This window comes from Taudactylus pleione, unplaced genomic scaffold (assembly GCF_031769625.1).
Source record: "Taudactylus pleione unplaced genomic scaffold, aTauple2 ptg000612l, whole genome shotgun sequence".
Taxonomy (NCBI): domain Eukaryota; kingdom Metazoa; phylum Chordata; class Amphibia; order Anura; family Myobatrachidae; genus Taudactylus; species Taudactylus pleione.
In genome coordinates, this window is record NW_028285014.1 from 3086338 (window position 1) to 3108890 (window position 22553).

The 22553-nt window shown below is 43.6% G+C and overlaps 1 protein-coding gene across 1 annotated transcript in view; it reads right to left on the reverse strand.

The window, feature by feature from the left end:
- The window catches only part of LOC148480476 (uncharacterized), a 44457-nt gene that overhangs the window by 18469 nt on the left and 3435 nt on the right, over positions 1-22553 (reverse strand). Inside the window, exons 2-5 of the mRNA XM_088454324.1 lie at positions 10885-11268; positions 7828-7923; positions 1170-1292; positions 114-240 (exon numbers count right to left, since the gene is read on the reverse strand). Coding sequence (XP_088310450.1) covers positions 114-240; positions 1170-1292; positions 7828-7923; positions 10885-11262 — 724 coding nt within the window. The 5' untranslated portion in view covers positions 11263-11268. The remainder of the gene's footprint in view (positions 1-113; positions 241-1169; positions 1293-7827; positions 7924-10884; positions 11269-22553) is intronic.

The window sequence follows — 22553 nt, forward strand, 5'->3', positions numbered from 1 at the left end:
AGATAATCTTTAGATGTGTGACCAGCTTAACACTAAATGTCTGTTAGCTGTAACCAGACTCCTGAGGACTGGTTATGTATACTGCAGGTGTAAGTGTAGCTTTAGATTCTCACCAAGTGATATTAAGGCTTCATAGTTCTCTTTCATCATGTTCTTGTAGAGTTCTCTTTGCCATTCCTCAAGCATTTCCCACTCTTCGTCTGAGAAATAAACAGCTATCCGGTTTAGAGTGGCTGGAGTCTGGGGAACACAGCATATAACGATCAGCCCAGAAATAGCCACATTTCAGAAAACTGTTATACTGTGTAGTATTAGCATCATTGCTGACAATAAGGTTATTGTTACACCATGACATGCACCGTTTCAGCAAGAATAACCCTCTCTCACTTGCATTTTGGGGACCTAGAAGAGGAAAGTGCATACAGCAACTTTGCAAGTTCCATAATAACTACTACTGGTACAAGAAGAAAAACGCCACCTGCTGGTGATCTACAGATCTACAACTACAAAAGGAACTCTCCACCTTTAAAGGACTTCACTTATTGGCTTATACAGGTCTCCATGCAACATTTATCAAATGAAGCTATTTTTATTTCTAATTTCCATCCATGCAATCAGTGTAGTCTTTAGCTGACCAGGCATTACAGTTTATTTTTATATTGTTGGTCAAAATTACAACACAAAATCTCAGATTCCCAATCAACAACACATAAAACTCTGCTTGCTAATAAAATTGTCTATTGTTTGGGGCACAGGAAGCTTTCACAGGAAAAATGGGGCTAAATATAAAAGGTAGGTGTTTTACTGGAAGAGTAGCATACGCTACATTTAGTGTTCTTCCATAGGTGCTCCGCCCTGCATTTTGCTTACACTGCCCATGTTGCTCCCCCCGTAACAATGCAGCCCCCAGCCAGCCTCCTACAGCAAGGAGCAGCAGCCTGCAGCCTAGATGGCTTGTCTCCGTCTCCTATAACGGGGTTTGGGGCCTCATGGTGCAGTCTGACTTTGGGAAATCTCTCAGGACGACACAGACACTACATGCTATACAGATGCTAAACTATCTATTCTAAGCTTATCAATGAAGAGTCACATGGTAAATTGTATACCCGTTAGGGAACACAGGGTATAGCAAACTCTGACCAATGATAAATACAATGTTGTGTGCATACCTTTCTCTGCAGGGCTCGGGGAACAGGGCTGAATGTTTCCTTCAGAAACTGGGACTTCAGAGGAAGAAGTTTTCTTCTCCACAACTGGGGTTTTCTTGGACAATCGTTTAATCCATCATCCTCCTGTATAGGAATTATTGGAAATCTAGTAAAAAGTTGTGTTACTAAATGCAAAACTGAAAACAGTTATAGCATTTAAACTGAAGCCAGATAGCAGTCATAATAATCAAAATGGAAGCTCTGGCGCTTTAACCTGTTATAAAGTAAATTCAAATGAATCTAAAATGCAATGCAGAAGCTAAATTCTTTAGAATCTATCTGTTGAAGATCCTTCTCATGTGGAAACCAATATTCCAAATATTTAAGAGGAAAAACACAAAAAATATGGGGCCTGATTCACTACTGTACGCAATCTGACGATCGTGTCGCACTGCGCATTGACAGGATGTGCTGTTTGTGGGTAACGGGGGGATGGTCGGGGGAAACGCAGGCATGTCAGTGCGTTCGCATGCGTTGCAGAGGCGTGTACAAATTAGCCACTGCGATGCCATACGCAGTCTAAGGTCTCATAGCGTGTGTGGAAGATAGCAATTTCTGAGTAAGGTCTGGGCTAGTGCAAGTGTGCGTATGGGTCCGATGTTACTCAATGTTACCGATTACTTCGCTATATTGCTAAAGTATACGGATGTGAGTAAAGGGAAGTGGGCGCCCTTATGTTAGGCTGCGATCGTAATGCGAATGCAATCATTTGCACATCACCGCTGAGATTAGCAGCTGCGTTGTATGCGTCTTAGCAGAATTGCGATCCTTGCTGAATCGAGCCCATGGTGCAGTAGAGCAATGCAAGACCCTACACTAAGTGGTTGCACTGACTTAACCTCTTCGCTGCTGAGGGTTTTGAGCCCCAGGAGGAGGTGAATAGAAATTCACGTTAAGTGGCTGCCACGGGCTGTAATTGAATAGCACCGGGCACTGCATGGCAAGCTAATTAGCCCTTCAAGACTAACTGAATCCAGACCATAGTCTTTATGCGCCATCTAACACAACAACTAAAATGTAACATACAGATGTGTCCACATACATCTATCCTCCGTGCGCTACAAGTAGCGCTACACAACGCAGGAGCTGTGCGAGTCGGTAGCCTAAGCATCTTTTCGTGCAGCTTTTTTCTTCACATGAGTCTTATTTGCACAGCGATGCAAATTGGTAGCAAAGCAGCTTCTGCTGATTAAAATGATATGCGACATGCCTGTGTTCTGTGCGCGACTTCGGCTGTATCTGTATGCAAAATGCTACGTTACAGTGTTACTGACACTGTAACGTAGCATTTCACATGCAGATACAGCCGCAGTCACACACAGAACACAGGCATGTCGCATATCATTTTGAATTCATATTTTTATGTTATTTGTATTGTACTTTTATGCTTTAACATTTGATATTAAAACTTCATGTTATTTCTATCAAGCCGCACTGTTTGGTGCATTGGTAATACGTTAGAGCGCTGTTCTACTTTTCTGCATTTCTCTGTATAGTGCCAGCCTAGGCTTGGAGGTTGGCACCATCCCTTTACAGCTGCTCTAATGCCACTGGCAGCACTGTCTTGAGTCATACAATATACCACTTAGAAGCTTGTTTGTCCTAAAAGGTATACATATGGTTATTTATTTTAAGGTGCCCATACATGGTGCGATATAGCAGCCGATCCGACAAATTGGTACGAATTCGCCATATATAGTTCCGTGTATGGGCATGATATCGGCCAGTGCACGCACCTGTGGTATCGTACATCGCACCTCCAGATCTTACTGCAGATTCACTTGATCTGGGGAAGCGATGTGCTATTCCATGCAGCACTATGCGTGGGGGTAAAGGGAGTGCCGGCATATAGGGCAGTCGGGCACCCGATCGCTCCGTATGTGGGGACCGCCCGATATGTCGGCCTTCAGATCCCCCCGTCGCATCGCATGGTGCATATCGCACCGTGCATGGGCAGCTTTAATATTAAATCTGATATCTGTCCATATGTTCCCAATCTTTATTAATTAAATCTTTAAAAGCCAAGTGTACTAGCAACACACTGCATTTTCACAAAGAGAATCCAGGTAAGAAGCCAGGGCTGGATTATCATCTATTAGTCATGGTTTTGCTAATATGTTTAAGTAGACAATTTATAAATGACCTTGATTTTTCATCGATGTACTCTGACTTGCTTGATGTGACCAATCATGTTCAATAGGAGAACTCAGGGACACAGATTCAATTTGCCCCAATAAATTAAATTCTCCTTAGTAACAAACTTAGCCTACATTAATATTACCACCCAGGAAACGGTTTAATTTGTTTAGGAGGCAGAGTCTTTTTTTGGGGGGCCATCTAGATCTGCTGAGAAAAAGTAATCAACTTTGCTCAAAGCATGACACTACACTTGTCTTACTCAGTCAATAGACCAGAAAAAGACACCATAGAGAAGCATTATCACAATATATTCTTTCCAAGGGTGTATTTTTTCCTGTCGCTATTTAAGTGACTAACAAGTTAACCAATTTGCTATGGCTGCCAAGGGGCTGAAAATGAATCTACTTTATATACAGTCAGGTGCATAAATATTGGGACATTGACAGAATTTTCATATTTTGCCTCTATTCACCACCACAATGGCTTTGAAATGAAACAAACAAGATGTGATTTAACTGCAGACTTTCAGATTTAATTTGAGGGTAATTACATCCAAATCAGTTGAACGGTGTAGGAATTACAACGGTTTCTATATGTGCCTCCCACTTTTTAAGGGGCCAAAAGTAATGGGACAAACTAAACAATTCTAAATCTAACCTTCACTTTTTAATACTTTGTTGCAAATGCTTTGCAGGCAATTGCAGCCTGAAGTCTGGAGCGCATAGACATCACCAGATGCTGGGTTTCATCCCTGGTGATGCTCTGCCAGGCCTCTACTGCAAATGTCTTCAGTTCCTGCTTGTTCTTGGGGCATTTTCCCTTCAGTTTTGTCTTCATCAAGTGAAATGCATGCTCAATCGGATTCAGGTCAGGGGATTGACTTGGCCATTGCATAACATTCCACTTTTTAGCCTTAAAAAACTCTTTGGTTGCTTTTGCAGTATGTTTCGGGTCATTGTCCATCTGCACTGTGAAGCACCGTCCAATGAGTTCTGAAGCATTTGACTGAATATGAGCATATAATATTGCCCGAAACACTTCAGAATTCATTCTGCTGCTTTTGTCAGCAGTCACATCATCAATAAATACAAGGGAACCAGTTCCATTGGCAGCCATACATGCCCACGCCATGACACTACCACCACCATGCTTCACTGATGAGGTGGTATGTTTTGGATCATGAGCAGTTCCTTTCCTTCTCCATACTCTTCTCTTCCCATCACTCTGGTACAAGTTGATCTTTGTCTCATCTGTCCATAGGATGTTGTTCCAGAACTGTAATGGTTTTTTTAGATGTTGTTTGGCAAACTCTAATCTGGGCTTCCTGTTTTTGTGGCTCACCAATGGTTTACATCTTGTGGTGAACCCTCTATATTCACTCTTGTGAAGTCTTCTCTTGATTGTTGACTTTGACACATATACACCTACCTCCTGGAGAGTGTTCTTGATTTGGCCAACTGTTGTGAAGGGGCTTTTCTTCACCAGGGAAATAATTCTTCTGTCATCCACCACAGTTGTTTTCCCGTGGTCTTCCGGGTCTTTTGGTGTTGCTGAGCTCTCCGTTGCGGTCTTTCTTTTTAAGAATGTTCCAAACAGTTGATTTGGCCACACCTAATGTTTTTGCTATCTCTCTGATGGGTTTGTTTTGATTTTTCAGCCTAATGATGGCTTGCTTCACTGATAGTGACAGCTCTTTGGATCTCATATTGAGAGTCGACAGCAACTGATTCCAAATGCAAATGTCACACCTAGAATCAACTGCAGACCTTTTACCTGCTTAATTGATAATGAAATAACGAGGGAATAGCCCACACCTGTCCATGAAATAGCTTTTGTTGATAGTCCCATTACTTTTGGCCCCTTAAAAAGTGGGAGGCACATATAGAAACCGTTGTAATTCCTACACCGTTCACCTGATTTGGATGTAATTACCCTCAAATTAAATCTGAAAGTCTGCACTTAAAGCACATCCTGTTTGTTTCATTTCAAAGCCATTGTGGTGGTGAATAGAGGCTAAAATATGAAAATTCTGTCAATGTCCCAATATTTATGCACCTGACTATTAGAAGATAATGAAAAACTCACCACTGGTTTGTACTTTTTGCTCACAATCCAAGTGCCACTATAGACAACTTTTTAGGTTTATCTCTGCATTAGATTTTATTTATTATTAATTTTCCTTTATGTATATGGCACTATAAGGGTTCCGCAGCGCCTTTCAAAGTACATAAACAAAATGAGCACACATGAAAAACGGTTATTAACAGTACAAACAATGCAGGACAAAAACATGGTTTCTAAACCTAAAACTTAAATAAGCAGCAGGGCATCAGCAACCAAGTGTTGGGTGTCGTTGTGGGGAGTTAGCAGTAAATGATAGTATAAGTAAGGCAAGGAGAAGCACAAGAAGGAAGAGGGCCCTGCTCGTGAGTGCTTACATTCTAAAAGGGAAGGGGCAGACGCACAGGGGTAACACAGATGTGGTAGATTGTGAGGAAGGAGCATGGAACAGTGGGTTTGGGTGAGTGCTGGAAAGCTTTGAGGAAGAAATGGGTCTTCAGAGCCCATTTGAAGATTAGGAGGCAAGAAGCAAAGTTATCAAGGAATTTGGAGCTAAGGCCAGGGGGACAAAAAAAAAAAGACAGCTACTCGAAATTGAACAGGTTGGAAGAGGAGCATGAGCCTCGAATGGAAAGAACGAAAGGGAGGGTTCAGAAGGTAAGAGTTGGTAGGAGTGACCAGAGGATTGAAGGACCCCAACGCCACCACCATGGCGACCCCCAAGCCAGGGTGTGTGAGAGAAGGTGAGGCCCCCAAAAGAGATAGCTGCAGGAGAAGTGGTAATCAGATTCGATGATGGCTAGGAGATTCAGGGAGTTGAAGATGAAGTGGTCATGGATGGAGACCAGTTTGTTATAGACAGATCTTGTTTTCCTGAGGGCACAGGAGAGAGGGACAGAGTCGAGAGGAGAGATGAGAATGAGATTATTAGGGTTGCTGTAGCGTGGAGGTGAAATTGATTTAGAGCAGGGGTTGAGGAGAGTGTGGGTATGTGGCGGGCTTCTGAATGAGGAAGGGTGACAGCAGGTGGTGGGCAAGGTGGAGGTTTAGTGTGGTGGAGAGCAGAGGTGATGGAAAAAAGGGAGGGTGCAGGGCTTAGTGGTGGTGAAGCAGGACCATGGAAGAGGAGAAGGGAAAGATAATGATGTAATGGGAGATGCGGTGGAGAGTACTAGAAGGGATAAAAGGGAGACAGAGGAGAGGAAAGAGTAGGAGAAGGTAGAAGAGACTCTGGAGGGAGGAAAGAGGTGGGAACTAGTGGTAGAAAAGAGAATTGTATAGTTGCTGAGTGACAGAGGGGGAGTTGAAGAAAAGAGAGACATGGTGTAAATGAGTGAATTAGGCGGAGGAAAAATAGCAGTAGTAGTGACAAGTGTGAGATACAGGAACAGTACAGTTAAAACATCTAAAATGCAAATAAAAGGAAGAACAGTGCTGGTAGATGTAAAGGCACAACTACAATAATATATTATAAACAAAGGGAGTTTGGAGCTGTTAAAGTTGCAGGACTATAAAATTAGGATAAAATATTCTTAAAAATGTATGGGTGTGAAACAACGGTAGATATTACAGTGGTATAAAGATAAATTGACAGTGGTACAGGAATGATTTAAACAGCGTAGAGTAGAAAAACATACATACAAAAATAAAAGTGTAGCAAAGAAAAGTGGTAGTTGCTTGCAATGTAGAAGCAGGGTGTTGCAAAAGGTGGGTCCAGGTTATTATGAAAGCAGGTGGCTTAGTTGCAGGGTGTCTAGAAGCTCAGAAGACCCTTTAAATAGTTTCACAGTTGTAGAAATTTCTGTTTAAATGTTGTCCTCCTGCCTAAGTCTTTAAATTAGGCTGTACATGTAATACCACTTAGAAAAAAAACACTTTGAAATAAAAACCTATGCAGCCTGTATAATGAAGCATACATGTGTAGTAACTGATTGCACCCAACACCAAATGTAAGTTATAAAATTCTAATGCAAACAGAGCACAAACAGCATCCCATGTATCTATGAGTGAATACATAGTCAGACCTTAAGTCACTCTGGATTTTGCAGATATTAAATGACAATTTACCTAGTAAAATCAGTATAGTCCAGACAGCACTTGTATTCCTATAACAGATACTGAATACTTTCATATATGTAGATCTTGGTGGAAGAAATCACAAACTAATTGCTCCCAAGATAATAGTGCAATAACTGCAATGAAAGATTACTTTTTTTATTTATATGGTACCATCAAGTGCCTGTAACACTGTACAGGTAAACTACAAAGATACACAAAAGATATAAAAAGTCCCCAAACAAAGAGTGTAAGGAGAAAATAAAAAAAAAAAGACTTAATATACGGTTGTGTAACGTAGTTAAGATGCACTAAACGACAATGTTCAGCATGTAACAGGAAATGTACAAAAGTTCTCCCATACCATCTGCTTTGCAGAGTCCTGGGATGTGGATGGGCTGGTGGTCTGCTCCAACTCTAGCTTGGGTCGCTTCTGCTGCTCAAGAAGATTATCCAAGAGCTGTATAAAAATTAAAAAGAAACATTGTATGTTACAACAAATACATAGCATTTTTGTTTTTTTCCCATAAACACCAATCTATACAGTAAGCGAGATAGTGTGCATGGCTGTCTGTTTGTCCTTTATGCACAGCCAGTTTTGTACTAGGTCCACCAAATTTGACATGGTGGTGTAGTTTGACCAGGATTAGGTTTTAGCCTAGGTTTGAACTTCGCCAGGGCCACACACACACATATACATATGTACACACATACATATTACACTTACCTTGCAGCAGCTGCGGGCACGGGACCTGGCAGGCTGACACCATATCATAGCGCCAAAATGGCACGATTTGCGGGTCGATCGAGAGGGGGCGGAGCCAAATGACACAATCCACCTCCTTCTTAGTAACCCATGTATCTCGGCATTGTGCCATGAGGGGGCGGGGCTTAATAACATGGTGTCTGCTCTCGAGACTGTCAGGGGGGGGGGTTTCTGGTTACTCAGAAACCCCCCCTGCGTGCGCTACTGAAAACCGAGACACTCTTAAATTACATGGTCTTCACTGTTGGTCTGCAGAGTGATTTCAGGGGGTGATTCAGCTGCGCACACAGTGACCAGAATCATGCGCCTGACCCGTACTGCGCATATGCAGTACGGGTCTGTGATCTCGCACGCAGTCCAGCAGCACACTGTCAGTGATTGACAGTCTACTGCTGTTTGTGTGCGGGGAGCGGGCAGCGACATCCTCAGTTTCACAAGAACGGAGATGTGTCACCGCTATGGGGGGGGGGGGGGCTGGGTGGACTGGAAAGGCCAGGTTCTCCGTCGGCTGACAAAGATTTCCTGGCCTCCTTTAGTCATCTGCGGCGGCCAGCTTGCGTAACCCCATGGTCACTCAGCCGGCCGAAGAGATTGCAGATGATCCATTGCTGCATCCTTGGATGCAACTCGGATCAGTAATGAATGCAGGAGGCGTAACGCCTAGTGCTGCATTACCATATTACAGAAATCGCAGCTGCTAACATGTTGTCGACTTTTAAAACAATGATTGCTCTGTGTGAGTAATAAATGTGACTTTCATTTTTGCAAAGACCCTGGTGAGTGCACTCTGCTTTTTTGCATTAGGAATACATATACACACACACACCAAGATGGTCCCATTTCATTGTAGATCTGTATTCCCACACCATATACCACCACATAATGTGTACAAGTACATTTGGAAACACACTGTTAAAAATACTGCACACAAGTAAGTGTTTCTGTGTACAGTGTGGGAGAAGTCATGTAGCACACAGGAATGAATAAAGCTGGCTGTACTACACTGAACCATAAGCAATCAGATCTAGACAAAGCATGGCAGTTCTGTACGATCATCATTTGGTGTACATGTATGATAATCACCCAACATATGAAATGGCTAAAAGGCGTCCAGGATGGGATCGGTATGAAACACCGCCGTCCCTCTGGCCGGCAGATCAAATCCCAGGAGCGGCAGGCCGACAGAAGCAGACTTCCCCGCAGCGGAAGCCCAACAGCGCTGGAAATCCCAATCGTCCTAAAGGTAAGTAAAAACTAACCTAACCCTCCTTAGGGGTGCCTAACCCTAACCTCCCCCCAAAGTGCCTAACCCTACCCCCCCCCTTCCCCGCCGCCTATACCCAAGTCCCCCGGGGGGATGCCTAACCCTAAGTCCCACCCAGGGGGTGCCTAACCCTAACCCTCACTCCCCCTAGCCTAACCCTAACACTCCCAGGGGGGTGCCTAACCCTAAGTCCCCCCCGGGTGCTGTAAACCTAACCCTCACCCCCCACGGCTGTCCCCTCGCGACGCCCGGCATCCCTTCGATCAGGATGCCAGGCGCCGGTCTCCCATCGTCGGGAAAATGACAGGCGTCTATATCCCTCGCCGGGATAAAGCAGTTGGGAAGCCGGCTGTCGCGATTAAGACAGACGGTTTCCCGATTGCATCCCGTCCAGGATGGTTTGCTTTATCAAACAGGTTTTGATTGTCCCGATCATCATTCTACTGATTACATGCAATGAACTGCATATTATTCCCATACATCATGCAGTGTATAGGGACACTGCAATCATCATAGCATCGTTCAGCCCCACGCCCTTTTGGTCAGATCGTTACTCCTCTGAATCAGGCCCTATTACATATAGTCCCCCACCTAATCCACTAATATCAGACAGTCACCCAACTCTCAGTGATAATTATGCCGCACAGTGATATCAGATGGACATATTAGATAACCTTTCACCTTTAGGAAACAGAGCTTTCCAACAACAAACCTGCGTCTCAAATTTATATATGTCCTGCATCTAACAAAATAAGGCTTCTCACTGTCCATATTCTAAGGCCCGCTCTCACCTGCTGCACTATTCCATATATGGGGGGTGGGGAGGGAGCCAACTGTGTTTTTGGTGCCCGACGGAGTAATTCAATTGTTGCTCCGATCTGGCGTGAGCGCCATCGCTGGTCGCATCCCAAATAAACCAGATGTAGCCGCATAAAGCGGTTAAATCCTTCTAAAGCACTGTGTATTCAGCTGTTCGTAGATTTCTGCTCACCACCTCAGGATGGTGCGAGTAGAAATCTCGGAGCATGTGCCACTTGCGCCTGCCCGGAGCAACAATTGAATAACTCCGTCAGGTGCCCAATACTAATGGGCGCCCAAACAACAACTGAATTCCCCCCTAAGAGCACTTCAGTAATACTTCCTCACCTTCTCTACACACCAATAGCCACCTTCCCTACACCAGTACCACCTACTGTAAGCACCGTCAGTAGATTACTGCTGATAATGCCATATATCATACATGTCATCCATCATTGCATTTACTTTACGCTTGACAATTCAAGAGGTAACACTGAACCAGAAATAGGTGGCATTATTCTGCCCAATGTAGTGCCAACATTCAGCATCCTCATGGTCTTAGGCTAGAAACGGTTAGAGAAGTTTATTATTACCTGCTTCCTTTCATGTATTTTCAAGTGATGAGCCGTTTGTTTGCGCAGCTTGGGAGCACCCTTGGCAAAGAGCGTAGGCACCGCGTTCACCTTCAATTTTCGCCTTGTTCGCTTGTGGTTAGGTTCGAATGGGATAAGAGGAGAGTCTCCAATCAGCTCAAACATCTCCTCTTCAAAGTGCTCTGAACACAGTACAAAGTGCCCGGGGTTCTTCATTAGAGTGTCCCGTACAAATTCCTGCACATCCCCCACGTCGGTGCGGCTGTGATGTACCCATGTCTCCGCCAGGGGCAGCTCCTTGGGAAAGGAGTGCATGCAGACTGCCATGGGGAGCTTCCCACTGTGGTTCGTGCAGCCATAGGCAAAGCAGTGAGGCATTTCCACCTGTGCAGGATACAATAGGAAGCATGACTTGCATCAAAAACTTATATTTGCGTTTAGCACCTTGACGGAACTAATTTACTAGCTTGTGCGCACCTTACAACTTTTATTATAGGCACAGCTTTTTTTTGCAATTTTCAGACCTTTTAGTACAATTGTTTATTTTGTGGTCCTCGGACAGAGATGGGCAACAGACGAACATAGGGCAGCATGTGACCCTTCACCAGCGGCCCCAGTTCCTCCCTTCTCTACTATCAGATGTGATTGTTTTATCGCGGTCACAGCTCCTGTCTAAAGCTATGGGATCTATTCATGTGTGATCTTTTTAAAGGTCAGAGAGCCGCCAGCATGCTCTCTGGTGTGTATCAAGTTGCCCATCACTGCCCTGGGATAAGACACAGCCATGCTGTGCTCTCTACATTACAAAGCACTTGTGTTATATCTAGGGCTCATATAACGGGATGGGTACGGGATGCCAGCGCTCTGGATCACGGCAGTCAGAATCCCGACACTGGCATCCAGACAGGGCTAGGATACCAACACCTGTCTGTAAGTATCCTAACCGTACCCCTCCCTCCCTGCAGCCTAAACCTAACCTCCCTCCCACCAAATGCCCTCCCCCTAGTGCCTAACCCTAACCCCAATACTTAAGGTCGGGATGCCACCGCCGAGATTCTGACGTGTCTGGATTCCGGCGCCGGCATCCGACAGCCGGGATCTCAACTGTATCGCCCTATAACTTAGAAATTCAAGACTGGAGGACCCATCTGATCTTAAGGTTGCTTAGACTAAACAAAAATCATACATACCAAATAATATAAACTGCTATGAACCTCTTTCAACTTATGGTATTAATATCGGCGCATTGGAGTCTGATGTATAGCAATATGATCCATTAATTAATTGGTGTCTGTTTCAAAGCAAAAATCAAATCAAAGCAACCCCAAGGTGTAAAAAAAAAGAAACACAACACCTCCTGATTTACAGACATGGCTAAAAAGAGCAGAATGAGACAGGGAATAGTAGATTATTAAAAGTTGCAAAAGCCCTTAAATAAAAAAATATATATAATAATAACAACAATAATAATAATAATAATAAATATGAAAAACATTTAAAAAATATGTTAATTCCCCCCATACTCCGATAGGAATGAAGATTTGTGACACTGTGTGTAACCTTGCCATCTAGGACACTGGTGTGGCTGTTCCATTATCAGCCATGTCAGACACTGGACAGTTCTCTGTATTTTCATTCAGGGTTAAGGACAGATTTTGGTCTAAAGAAACAGTAACTTCTAAACCTTACTTCTTTATCTATGGGCAGATTTTTACTCTCATAGACGGAATAACTTTCTTCACTTGATCTCTGTCCAGAACGCTTTGGGTCCCTGATAATCAATTAGTGCTGCTACTTCCATTACAAGAACACAACAGTTTTTAATAAAAGCCATTACAGAGGACATCTGAAGTGTAATGCCACAATATAATGGATTTTATTTATTACCAGTTATTTATATGGCACACTCATATTACACATTATTACTCAATTTACAAAGAATACTTCAGTCATTCAAATCAGTCCCTGCCCCAGTGGGGCTTACAATCTATGGGGTCTATTTACTAAGTAGTGTTAGAAGTGAAAAGTGAAGAGTGAAAAGTGATAAGGTGCCAGCCAATCAGTTTCCAACTGTCATTTTTCAAACACAGCCTGTAAGATGGCAGTTAGGAGCTGATTGGCTGGCACCTTATCACTTTTCACTCTGTCTCCTAACACTGCTTAGTAAATAGACCCCTATATTCCCTATCACATGGACACACACACACACACACACACACACACACACACACGTTATAATTTAACCTAGCAGGATGTTTTAGGGAGTGTGGGAGGACTCCAAAGCACCCAGAGGAAACCTACTCTAGCATGGGTAGAACATACTAAAGGCCCCCATACCTCAGCGATGTATTGGGCCAATTCTCCGATACCCAGACACTGGGTTCGGGGCAGGAGTGAAATCCCAGATTTGCCGATCCCAACCAAAATATGATTGGGATCAGCAAATCGGGGATTTTTAACATGAAGAATTTCAGAGATTCCCCGACGGATCGGCGATCATCGATGACCGCCGGTTTGCATTTCCGATGGGTGGATCTGGTCTGATGGGTGAAGCAGCCGCCTGCTGTATGGAGCCCCTAGCTCCACAGAGATAGCCATGACCAGGAATTGAACTCATGACACCAGTTCTGTGAGGTAGTAATGCTAACCACTACGCCAATCGTGCTAATGTATAACTCTAACGCACGTAATATATAGTGGTTCTCTTAATTCATACTATACCATGTCTGCGTCCACCAGGCAAATATCCACAATCTGAGAAACTCCAGTATTTTAAGGAATTGGTTTTACACACATATGTTGCTATACATTCAGCATACTAGAATTACTCACAAGTTTGTTTATTCTTACTTTTAATATGATTGGATGCTATTTTTTTTTACTAAATATATATTGTTTGACTGGTCTTTTGGAATTAAAAAGGGCAAATGTATCCAAAATATAGGAGCCAGAAATGTTATTAAAAATAGTAATGTAATTAGAATTCTGCATGGCTTGCAAATGTGCAAGTGGTGGTACAATGGCATAAATTAGCGCAATAATTAACACATTACCAGTTTCAAACCCACAAGTTAATATTCCTGTTATACAGTGTGCCACAAGATGTTTTATACAGTTACTTCAAGAACAAAAAAAAAAAAACACACCCCTACACGGTGCGATATGACAGCCGATCCGACAGCCAACATATCAGGCGGGCCCCACACACGAAGCAATCCACTGCCCGACCGCCTGATATGCCAGCACAACTCCCCCCCCCCCCCCCTTACATAGTGCTGCATGGGATCGTACATCTCATCGCCAGATCTTATGTGCAGCATGTAAGATCTGGAGGAGCGATGTACAATCCCACGGGAGGGCGTACTGGCCGTTATCATAGCCACACAGAACGATATAGCAGCGATATCGTTCCAATCAGTCAGGTCGGCTGCTACATCGCACATTAGCCTGGAACACCAACAAAAAAAATAACAAAAGACTTAGAAGACTCCTGCCTGTGGTACTGGTAATATTGCCATGGTCTGAGCTGCTCTTGCTTCTAAAGCCCCAGAGCTTTGTGTCACCAGTGGCTTCAGCCATGGTAGCAGTAACAGCCATTTACAGCACTGAGGGCCTGATTCAGAGGTGGCAGCGTAATTGCGTCTTTATGCTAATGCTGTGGTCAATGGAATTTGTACAGACAAGCCCGCCAGCTACATCTTAAATAAGTCGCACTACCAGAAATTAGAGCAGCCCTACGGTTGCGCAGAATGTCCTGCTGAACAGAGCCATTGGTGCCAGCGCAACAGTGGGAAAAAAAAGACTCAATCGCTGCCCACGACATACTCGTATCTAGCTGGCCACCCCGGTTACCAACCAAAACGCCCACTAAAATTGCCTCTCTCTGGGTCCAATTTCGTTCTGCATCCCCCAGCGGTAACCATCGGCACAGAGTGCGATTTGCAGACTGAAGACACTGGCTGCTCGCAACGAAATCGACAATGTGTCCACCTCTGAATCAGTTCCTCAGTGCCTTAAATTTGTCAGCATTAAATGCCCGGGAGAAGGGCCCAACACCCACAGTCTGGTTCCAGTACAGAAGACGGAGATCACACTTTGCACAGGGAGGCTTTGTTCGGCTGGTAGGGTACATATTTTATCCTGTATGATGACAGTGACAGGGATTTGCCTAGCAATAAGTGCTTTGCTTGGTCAAAAAAAAAAAAAAACAACATGATACTATAGAATACAATACATGTTGCTCATACAGTAGCATTGTGGATATTAAAGGAGACATTGGACTTCCTCCTACTATTATTGTATTCCAATACAGGATCATAGTAACAGATTGCCATATTTATGCAAATGACATAGTAATTTAAAGCAAGACAAGCTGCGAAAATTGATCAATGTGCAAGTCGTCCCATTGTCTTACAATGTGTATAAAAAAGAAAATTGCTTTTGCAGGTTATCCTTGCAGGCCACATGTACCATTAACTCTGCACCCACTACCCAGGGGTGAGGAGAATAGCACAGGGCTGGTTGATCCTAGGGAGGGGGATGCCATTTTATTCTGGGGTCCCAACTTTCTGAAGGATTTCAGCCCTGGGCTGACCAGTTTGAGGCTGGTTAACTTTATGGCAGGGGAACCCCACGCTATAAGCCTCCCTGCTATAGCAGCACGTCCCCAGCTGGTTCAGCCCAGTGCTGGTTATTGGAATATAGGGTGGGGGGGGGCACCAAGCCATTTTGCCCCACTATTTTACAATACCAGCCCCGACTCAGAGGTCCAAGGGTGGTTATGGCTTTGGGAGGGGTCCCCAAGCTTTTTGCTACTCCTACTCTGCAGCGTCTACACTGCCGGATCTGAGGCGTCAGTGACTAAAGGGGGGTATCCACTTAGCGATCATTATGAACGAAAGAACGATAACGATCGTTCAATCGTTTGCAAAAGTGTCTAAAACGACCAGCGATGCACGTGCCCGCTGGTAGTTTAGACATCTATCATCTTTCCAACATGCTGGTCAACCTGACGATATCGTCGGGTTCAGCATGTTTCCAGATGATTGATGACCCTGCACTGAACGACCGCTCGTTCAGTGCAGGCTCATCACACGACTGACAAACAACTTAACGATTACAATGTCGTAGTCGTGCAGTCGTTTTCAGATCTTGTAGTGGATACCCGCCTTTAGGTTTTTAGGAGTGTCTGATGCTGCTACAAGCTACACCCATTGCAGATACTTTGTACTGGTGGGAGGGATTGTGTACTTATGCAGGCAGGTTCTTCACCAGCCTACCATAGTCCACCCGTTTCCTTTTGGGAAGGAGGAAGGTCATTGGGATGGAAAACAAGATGGGAAGGTAAATGTGGGGCACAATACTGCAGACAAAACAGTACCTGGACTAGCTTTTGAAGCTGGGACCAGCAGGCAGGAAAAGCCTGCATGTGTGCCGGCATTAGTCTGTTACTATCTTTATCTCATTTTATCTTTAACTCCAATATTTGCTTAAAATAACCAAAATCTCCCTGGAAAGATAGCACAGAGAAGTCAAGCCGCATCTACTTACTTAAAGAACATGTACTAAACAAAGAAATAGGAATTCTTTTAAACACCAAACCAAAGTTGAAAATGCCTAATTATATAATAACACATTTACTAATCAGTGCTTCTATACTGTCTAGCTCTGAATATATGCCACCATGATCATCTATTTTATTATTATTTATTACCAGTTATTTAAATAGCGCACACATATTCCGCAGCGCTTTACAGAGAATATTTGGCTATTCACATCAGTCCCTGTCCCAGTGGAGCTTACAATCTATATTCCCTATCACATGTGCACACACATACACACTAGGGTTAATTTGTGTTGGGAACCAATTAACCTACCAGTATATTTTTGGAGTGTGGGAGGAAACCGGGTAACCCGAAGGAAACCCACGCAAGCACAGGGAGAATATACTCCACACAGGTAGGGCCATGGTGGGAATTGAACCCATGACCTCAGTGCTGTGAGGCAGTAATGCTAACCATTACACCATCTATGCCAGTGCTATTCAATTTCTTAGGCATGGGAGGGCTTAATTTCTGGGAAAAACATGGCAGAAGGGCAGAGGGGGTGCGGTATGATAAATACAGTGGGATAGTACTTATACTTAACATGTTTGTATGTTACAGTATAATAAGCCAATGCTCATAAAAACTCAGTTCTGTATAAAGTACAATATCCTCAAACTGACTACATATAACCCGGCACACAACATAACAGCCACGTGCCCACAGCATACAGCCATGTGCCCAATATAACAGTATCATTCCTAACATCTACAGCTCTGTATCCAGTAGACCATAAGGGCCACCAAACACAGCTCAGTGTACAGAACGACCAGTGTTCACGCAGTTTTGTTTTTTTACACTGTAGAGTAAAAGTACAGTTTTATTTTCTGTCCAAGGACATGTATGACTGATATATATTATATCCTACATAATCTCTACTTACCTGGTTTTTATTTTTTCCTGTTCTCAGCCTGGTTTCTTTATACCATTCCTCCTACAGTGCTTGCTAGGAATGGTTAGGTCTAGACTATGCAGGGCTGATGGCCCTGTGACGTCACACCCACGTGACTCGGCCTGAAAGGGGGAGGGGCGGGGATGGTAACGGGGGACCAAAAGTGTCCCCTCACGAGCTCGCTACGCTCGCCACGCTTCGGGCACGGTGGCTCGCCACAGATATTTATTCCCCCTCTATGCCCTAGTGGATGGTAACGCAGGAGCTGTCCAGCCTCCTGCAGCGGTCACGTGGTGTCTACGTCACAGAGGTCCTTTCTCCAACTTGGAAATAGCAACAACCTGCTAGGAATACCATCTTCTCTTACCCAGACGGTCACATGACCCAGCTCACTGGCCACTAAACCTGCCTTCATTACTGTGACTGAAGATTCTACTTTCTCAGCAGTGAAAGGGATTTCAGAGCTACAATCTCTGTGCAGCACAGGTGTGTGTGTATATATATATATATATATAAATAAATAACCAAAGCAGGCATATCATTGTACCATAACATTTTCATTAGGGTTTTTATCTTTAGCCCGCAGTTGAGGATGTAGTCAAGAGGTCAACAATAATGATATTGACATTGTTAAAATGTTGACCGTTAAAGTGTTGAGTTAGAGTGTTGACAAGTGAAACATCCACATGTCAGAATGTCAACATTAAGGTTAGGCTGCGTGCGGGAGGGATACGGTTAAGCTGTGGAGGGAGGGTTAAGGGAGAAATACTCACTCATACACCAGAGGATCAGAGGCCCTCCTGGAAGTGACAGTCACATGACGGACAGAACCCGGAAGACGTTGCTGGAACAGTCGGGAGCAGGTAAGTCACCTCTGGGCCACCAAGGACAATATGCCGACATTCCAAAATATTGACATTTCATCACTGTCTACATGATGGATGTCGGCATGGTAAACGTTGACATTATGACCGCATTCTCACGTCGACATGATGAATCATACACAACCCTGCAATTGTGTCCATATGGCCCTGACTGAACTCTGCCTTCAAGAGGGCCAGCGTTACGCCTCTTCCGTCAAAAATGTAGATGTGATCGATTATCTATGACCCAGCATAGAACATACTACATACATACATACATACGTGTGCCCAAAACCGGAGCATGTGCAATGCAAATTCATGCAAGATACATTCCACAAACGGTCGTATGCTCAACTTTGCTCCAGCCTCAATGGGTTCAACGTTGCAGATTTATCATGGAAGGTGTAATAATGAATGATAAAAAGAAATAAAAACCAGGGATCACAGTTGCATTCTACATATAACAGGCTCATATTTTCCTCTCACAGCACAGAGTGCCAGGTCTCACATTCCAGACACATTAGGTGAGCGGATATTTTTCGGACGACATGCCTGCAGTCTGCTTCTAGGAAATGTGAATGGCGATGTAACCAGAAGCTGATGATCAGAAAATAATCTGAATGCGTTTTGCTCCAAAAAGTGTTTCACACGTCTGAACTCCTGACATGTATCTCATGCTGTAGACATGTTTCCCCAGGCTCAGCATGAAGACATCAGAGGATTTAACTCCAAGACTAATTACACTTTCAGGAACGCCTTGTGACCAGTGGGAGGAAATCCATTCAATCAGAACCAGAGAAAATGAAGAGATTAAAATGCTTTGTTTTGTCTGAGGGGTCTCAGTCTGAACACTGCCTGATGTGATGATAAGAGGGGTCACAAATCCAAAAGACATAATGATAGTTGGCCAGTGACATATATATTTTGTCATTGGTCGATCACATTAATGAAGCCACATAGGATTCCACCATTAGGGTTACCGGATTGATGTGTCAGACTTGGTCTCCCAAATTCAATACGGAATTGGCCATTCAGCAATCAGACACAATTTACATGTGCGGCCACTGGCTCATTACCACCAATCAGCTTTCAATGCGCTTTTCAGTCGATAAAAAAAGTGTATAGCAAAAGGTTTTAAATATAAGGTAAAAGAAAGGTATACCACATACCAACTAGGTGTATTAGACTTTACAAGTCAGCATGTTCGATTTATCAAGCTGTAAAGCACACTATTAATAGGACTTGTATTGGTAAAATCAGTGCATGTAAAATGTATCAGATAGCAAGTGAATGTCACTTTTCATGGGTTTTTTTATTCAGTTTTAGGTTTTTATGTTTCAGCAGAGCATAAGTGTGAAAAAGTCATTAATGCACTAATAAGATGCAAGTACTTTTCATGGTTACCTCTTTACCACATAGAGCCCTACATGGGTTTAAGTCCAGCAATCTTCTGCCTTCACTTGCTGTGTATACAGGTTTCTAACAAACTTGAATATGTGGAATAAAACAAGTAAAACTAACAACACAAACTTAAAAAAACAAATCAGATTTTTTTTATCGAGAGGGTTAACAGGCATGGGTGTAATTGGATGGACTTGTTGTGATAACCCTATTAGAAACACTACCACCCAGACCCAATTTGATAGAAAATGGAAGCGTTGTATTGTAACAGTGACTGTAATGCTGGGCATACACCTGCACGATTTCGGGCCGATTGCCTGATTTTCGATGAGTCATAAGATGGAAAATCGTGTATTATTTTAGTAAGATAAGATCCGATGCGCGCTCCCGCAGCGCCTATAAATCGGATCTTATGATCAGATGTGCAGCACATCTTGTCCATCGCATCATGTGCAGATCGTGCCATTTATTTTGTTCATGCGATCCATCGTGCAGCAATTCAAGTCATTTCAATGACTGTTTTTCCCTAATGAGCCTGTGAGACACAGGATCGATCTTACGACAGATCGTGTGCTAAGAAAAACCACAAACATGCTGCCGGGACTGCCAGGGAGCTCCGGGGAATCGGAGGGAAATCGTATGATGAATCGGATCTTATGCTGGTCGTGTAGATGTATGGGCAACATAACAGTGATATAAAAAGATCAAACTGTAAAGATGTATGCATGGCAAGATTTGCTCTATTAAATGAAAACTTTGTTTTGTGTATGAAGCAATCACTTTTTCCCAAGGGTTAAGTAACTATCGTTTTTTTTAAATTACGTTGGTAACAAATGGCTCAACTGCATACTGCCGTGGAGAAAAAACAAGCAGGCAGATGGAACGGAAAATAAAACAATCAATTGTATTTGGCCAACTTGATTCTCTATAGGAATGCTGTATGTAACAGATACAATAACAAAAGCTTCAGAGACCAATATAAGGAAAGATTTGCGCGATTCAAGCAGTTGTGTAATTTTATTTTATGTTTTTTAATCCAAAAAAAAAACCTATAATGGCCATGGCCACTTAAATCTTGACAACTGTGCCTCGCTAGGACAAGGCGAAAGGGAAATCCTCGGTGATTCCTTATGTTGACGGCAGGTCCCTTAATGCTGCCAGCTTCGGGAAGTAGTATGCCAGTTACAGGCAAGCATAGGGAAAGCGGCATCTTCCCTGACACCTTCAAAGATATTTGCTGGGCTTCTGGTCTTGACACAGTTGCTCCTGTATTCCAGCTTTAGTCAACATTATTAGAAGCCCCTGAACAGACAACGGTCTTTGACAGAAAAAAAAAAAAAGACTGTCCCATTATAAAACAATTTAGTTAAATAGTTTCAAATCTGATTTGAAAGCAAATGTGAAATGATTTAATCTGCGGCTCTCTCTATCCTGCGCCTCAGGATCCCTACATTTATAGTCTACACAGGAGGCGTTGCCACGCACTAGGACAGCTGTTGACCTCTTTCTTCATTATTTGCCTCCAACTGTGAAAAGCTCTGGCAGAGCCCAGACCCTTCATGTCACGCAGGCCATCTGCCAGCGATGCCAAGCTTTGGAGGCACAAAGAGGAAATGCCATCCACACTTTTATTAAGTTACCTGTTCAGTAAGTTCCCATAGAAACATACAGAATTACACATTATGCAAATTACAATATCAGTAACATATTCTCTGCTGAAGCTTTGCATAGCTTCTCAAAGAAACCATAGCATAGCTGGAATCATAACAGATTCCCTGTAAGGTAAAGGCACGTCTGCTGTAACCGGTTAATCTTCTAGGATGGAGATTAGTCAGTTGGCCTTCCCTATAATCACAGCGATTTAGTACACTGTTTAATAACCTCTGGTACCGAGCACTCAAGAGTCTTGTACGATTGTTCAAAAAATGGGTTACAAATATAGGCCAATATGATAGGCCAGAGGTTCTCAACCACAGTCCTCAAGGCACACTAACAGTCCGGGTTTTCAGTATAGCCATACTTAAGCACAGGTGACTTAATTAGCACCTCAGTTATTTTGATTTAACCATCTTACTCATGCATGGATATCACTAAAACCAGAACGGTTATGGCCCCTACACGATATCTTTAAAGATTTGGCCGATTCAGACACATTGGAACGACAAATCATTAAAAATGTGTAGTGTGTATGCAGTACATTGTGTAGCGTGTGCGCTCCCGTGGGGTCGTCAGCCTCATCACCTGATCTTATGTACTGCATGTAAGATCAGGCAATGCGCGCGACGATCCTATGCAGCATTATAGGGGAGGCCAGCATATCGGGCACCAGATCACCCAGTGTGTACGGACCGCCCAATATGTCAGCCCTGGGATCGTCAGCGCCATCGCTGGGTACACACATCGTTTAGGGTGTACCCAGCTTTAGTGTGCCTTGAGGACCGAGGTTGGGAATCACTGCGATATGCGAGTATTATAAAACAATTATATAGTATCTCATATAAGCAACCAATGGAGCAATGTCAGCATCAGAGCACACACACCATTACTGAAATATATTTTCTTGAATTATTTTAGGTACATTCATTTCTTATATATCTGGAATATTAGCACTACCTTCTACCATTGAGAAATATTTTCATTTTCTATTTCAGTGTTCTCCCCAGGCTGTTTTCTGTGGGCGCATCGCCCGGCAGAAACAGCCTACCGCCCAGCACTTTCCCCAGGTGACCCCCGCTGTGGAACCCTGGCCTCTGAAGTGACCGGAGGCTAAAGAAGCCTCCGATCGCTGTAGAGGCAAGCGTTCCCAGTGATGCACTGCGCGTGTGACGTCATGACGTCACCCGCGACGTGAGGAGCCTACCCGCGCGCCTGCTGGATCTAGTTAGAGCCAGTCAGTGCGAGACAACAGGA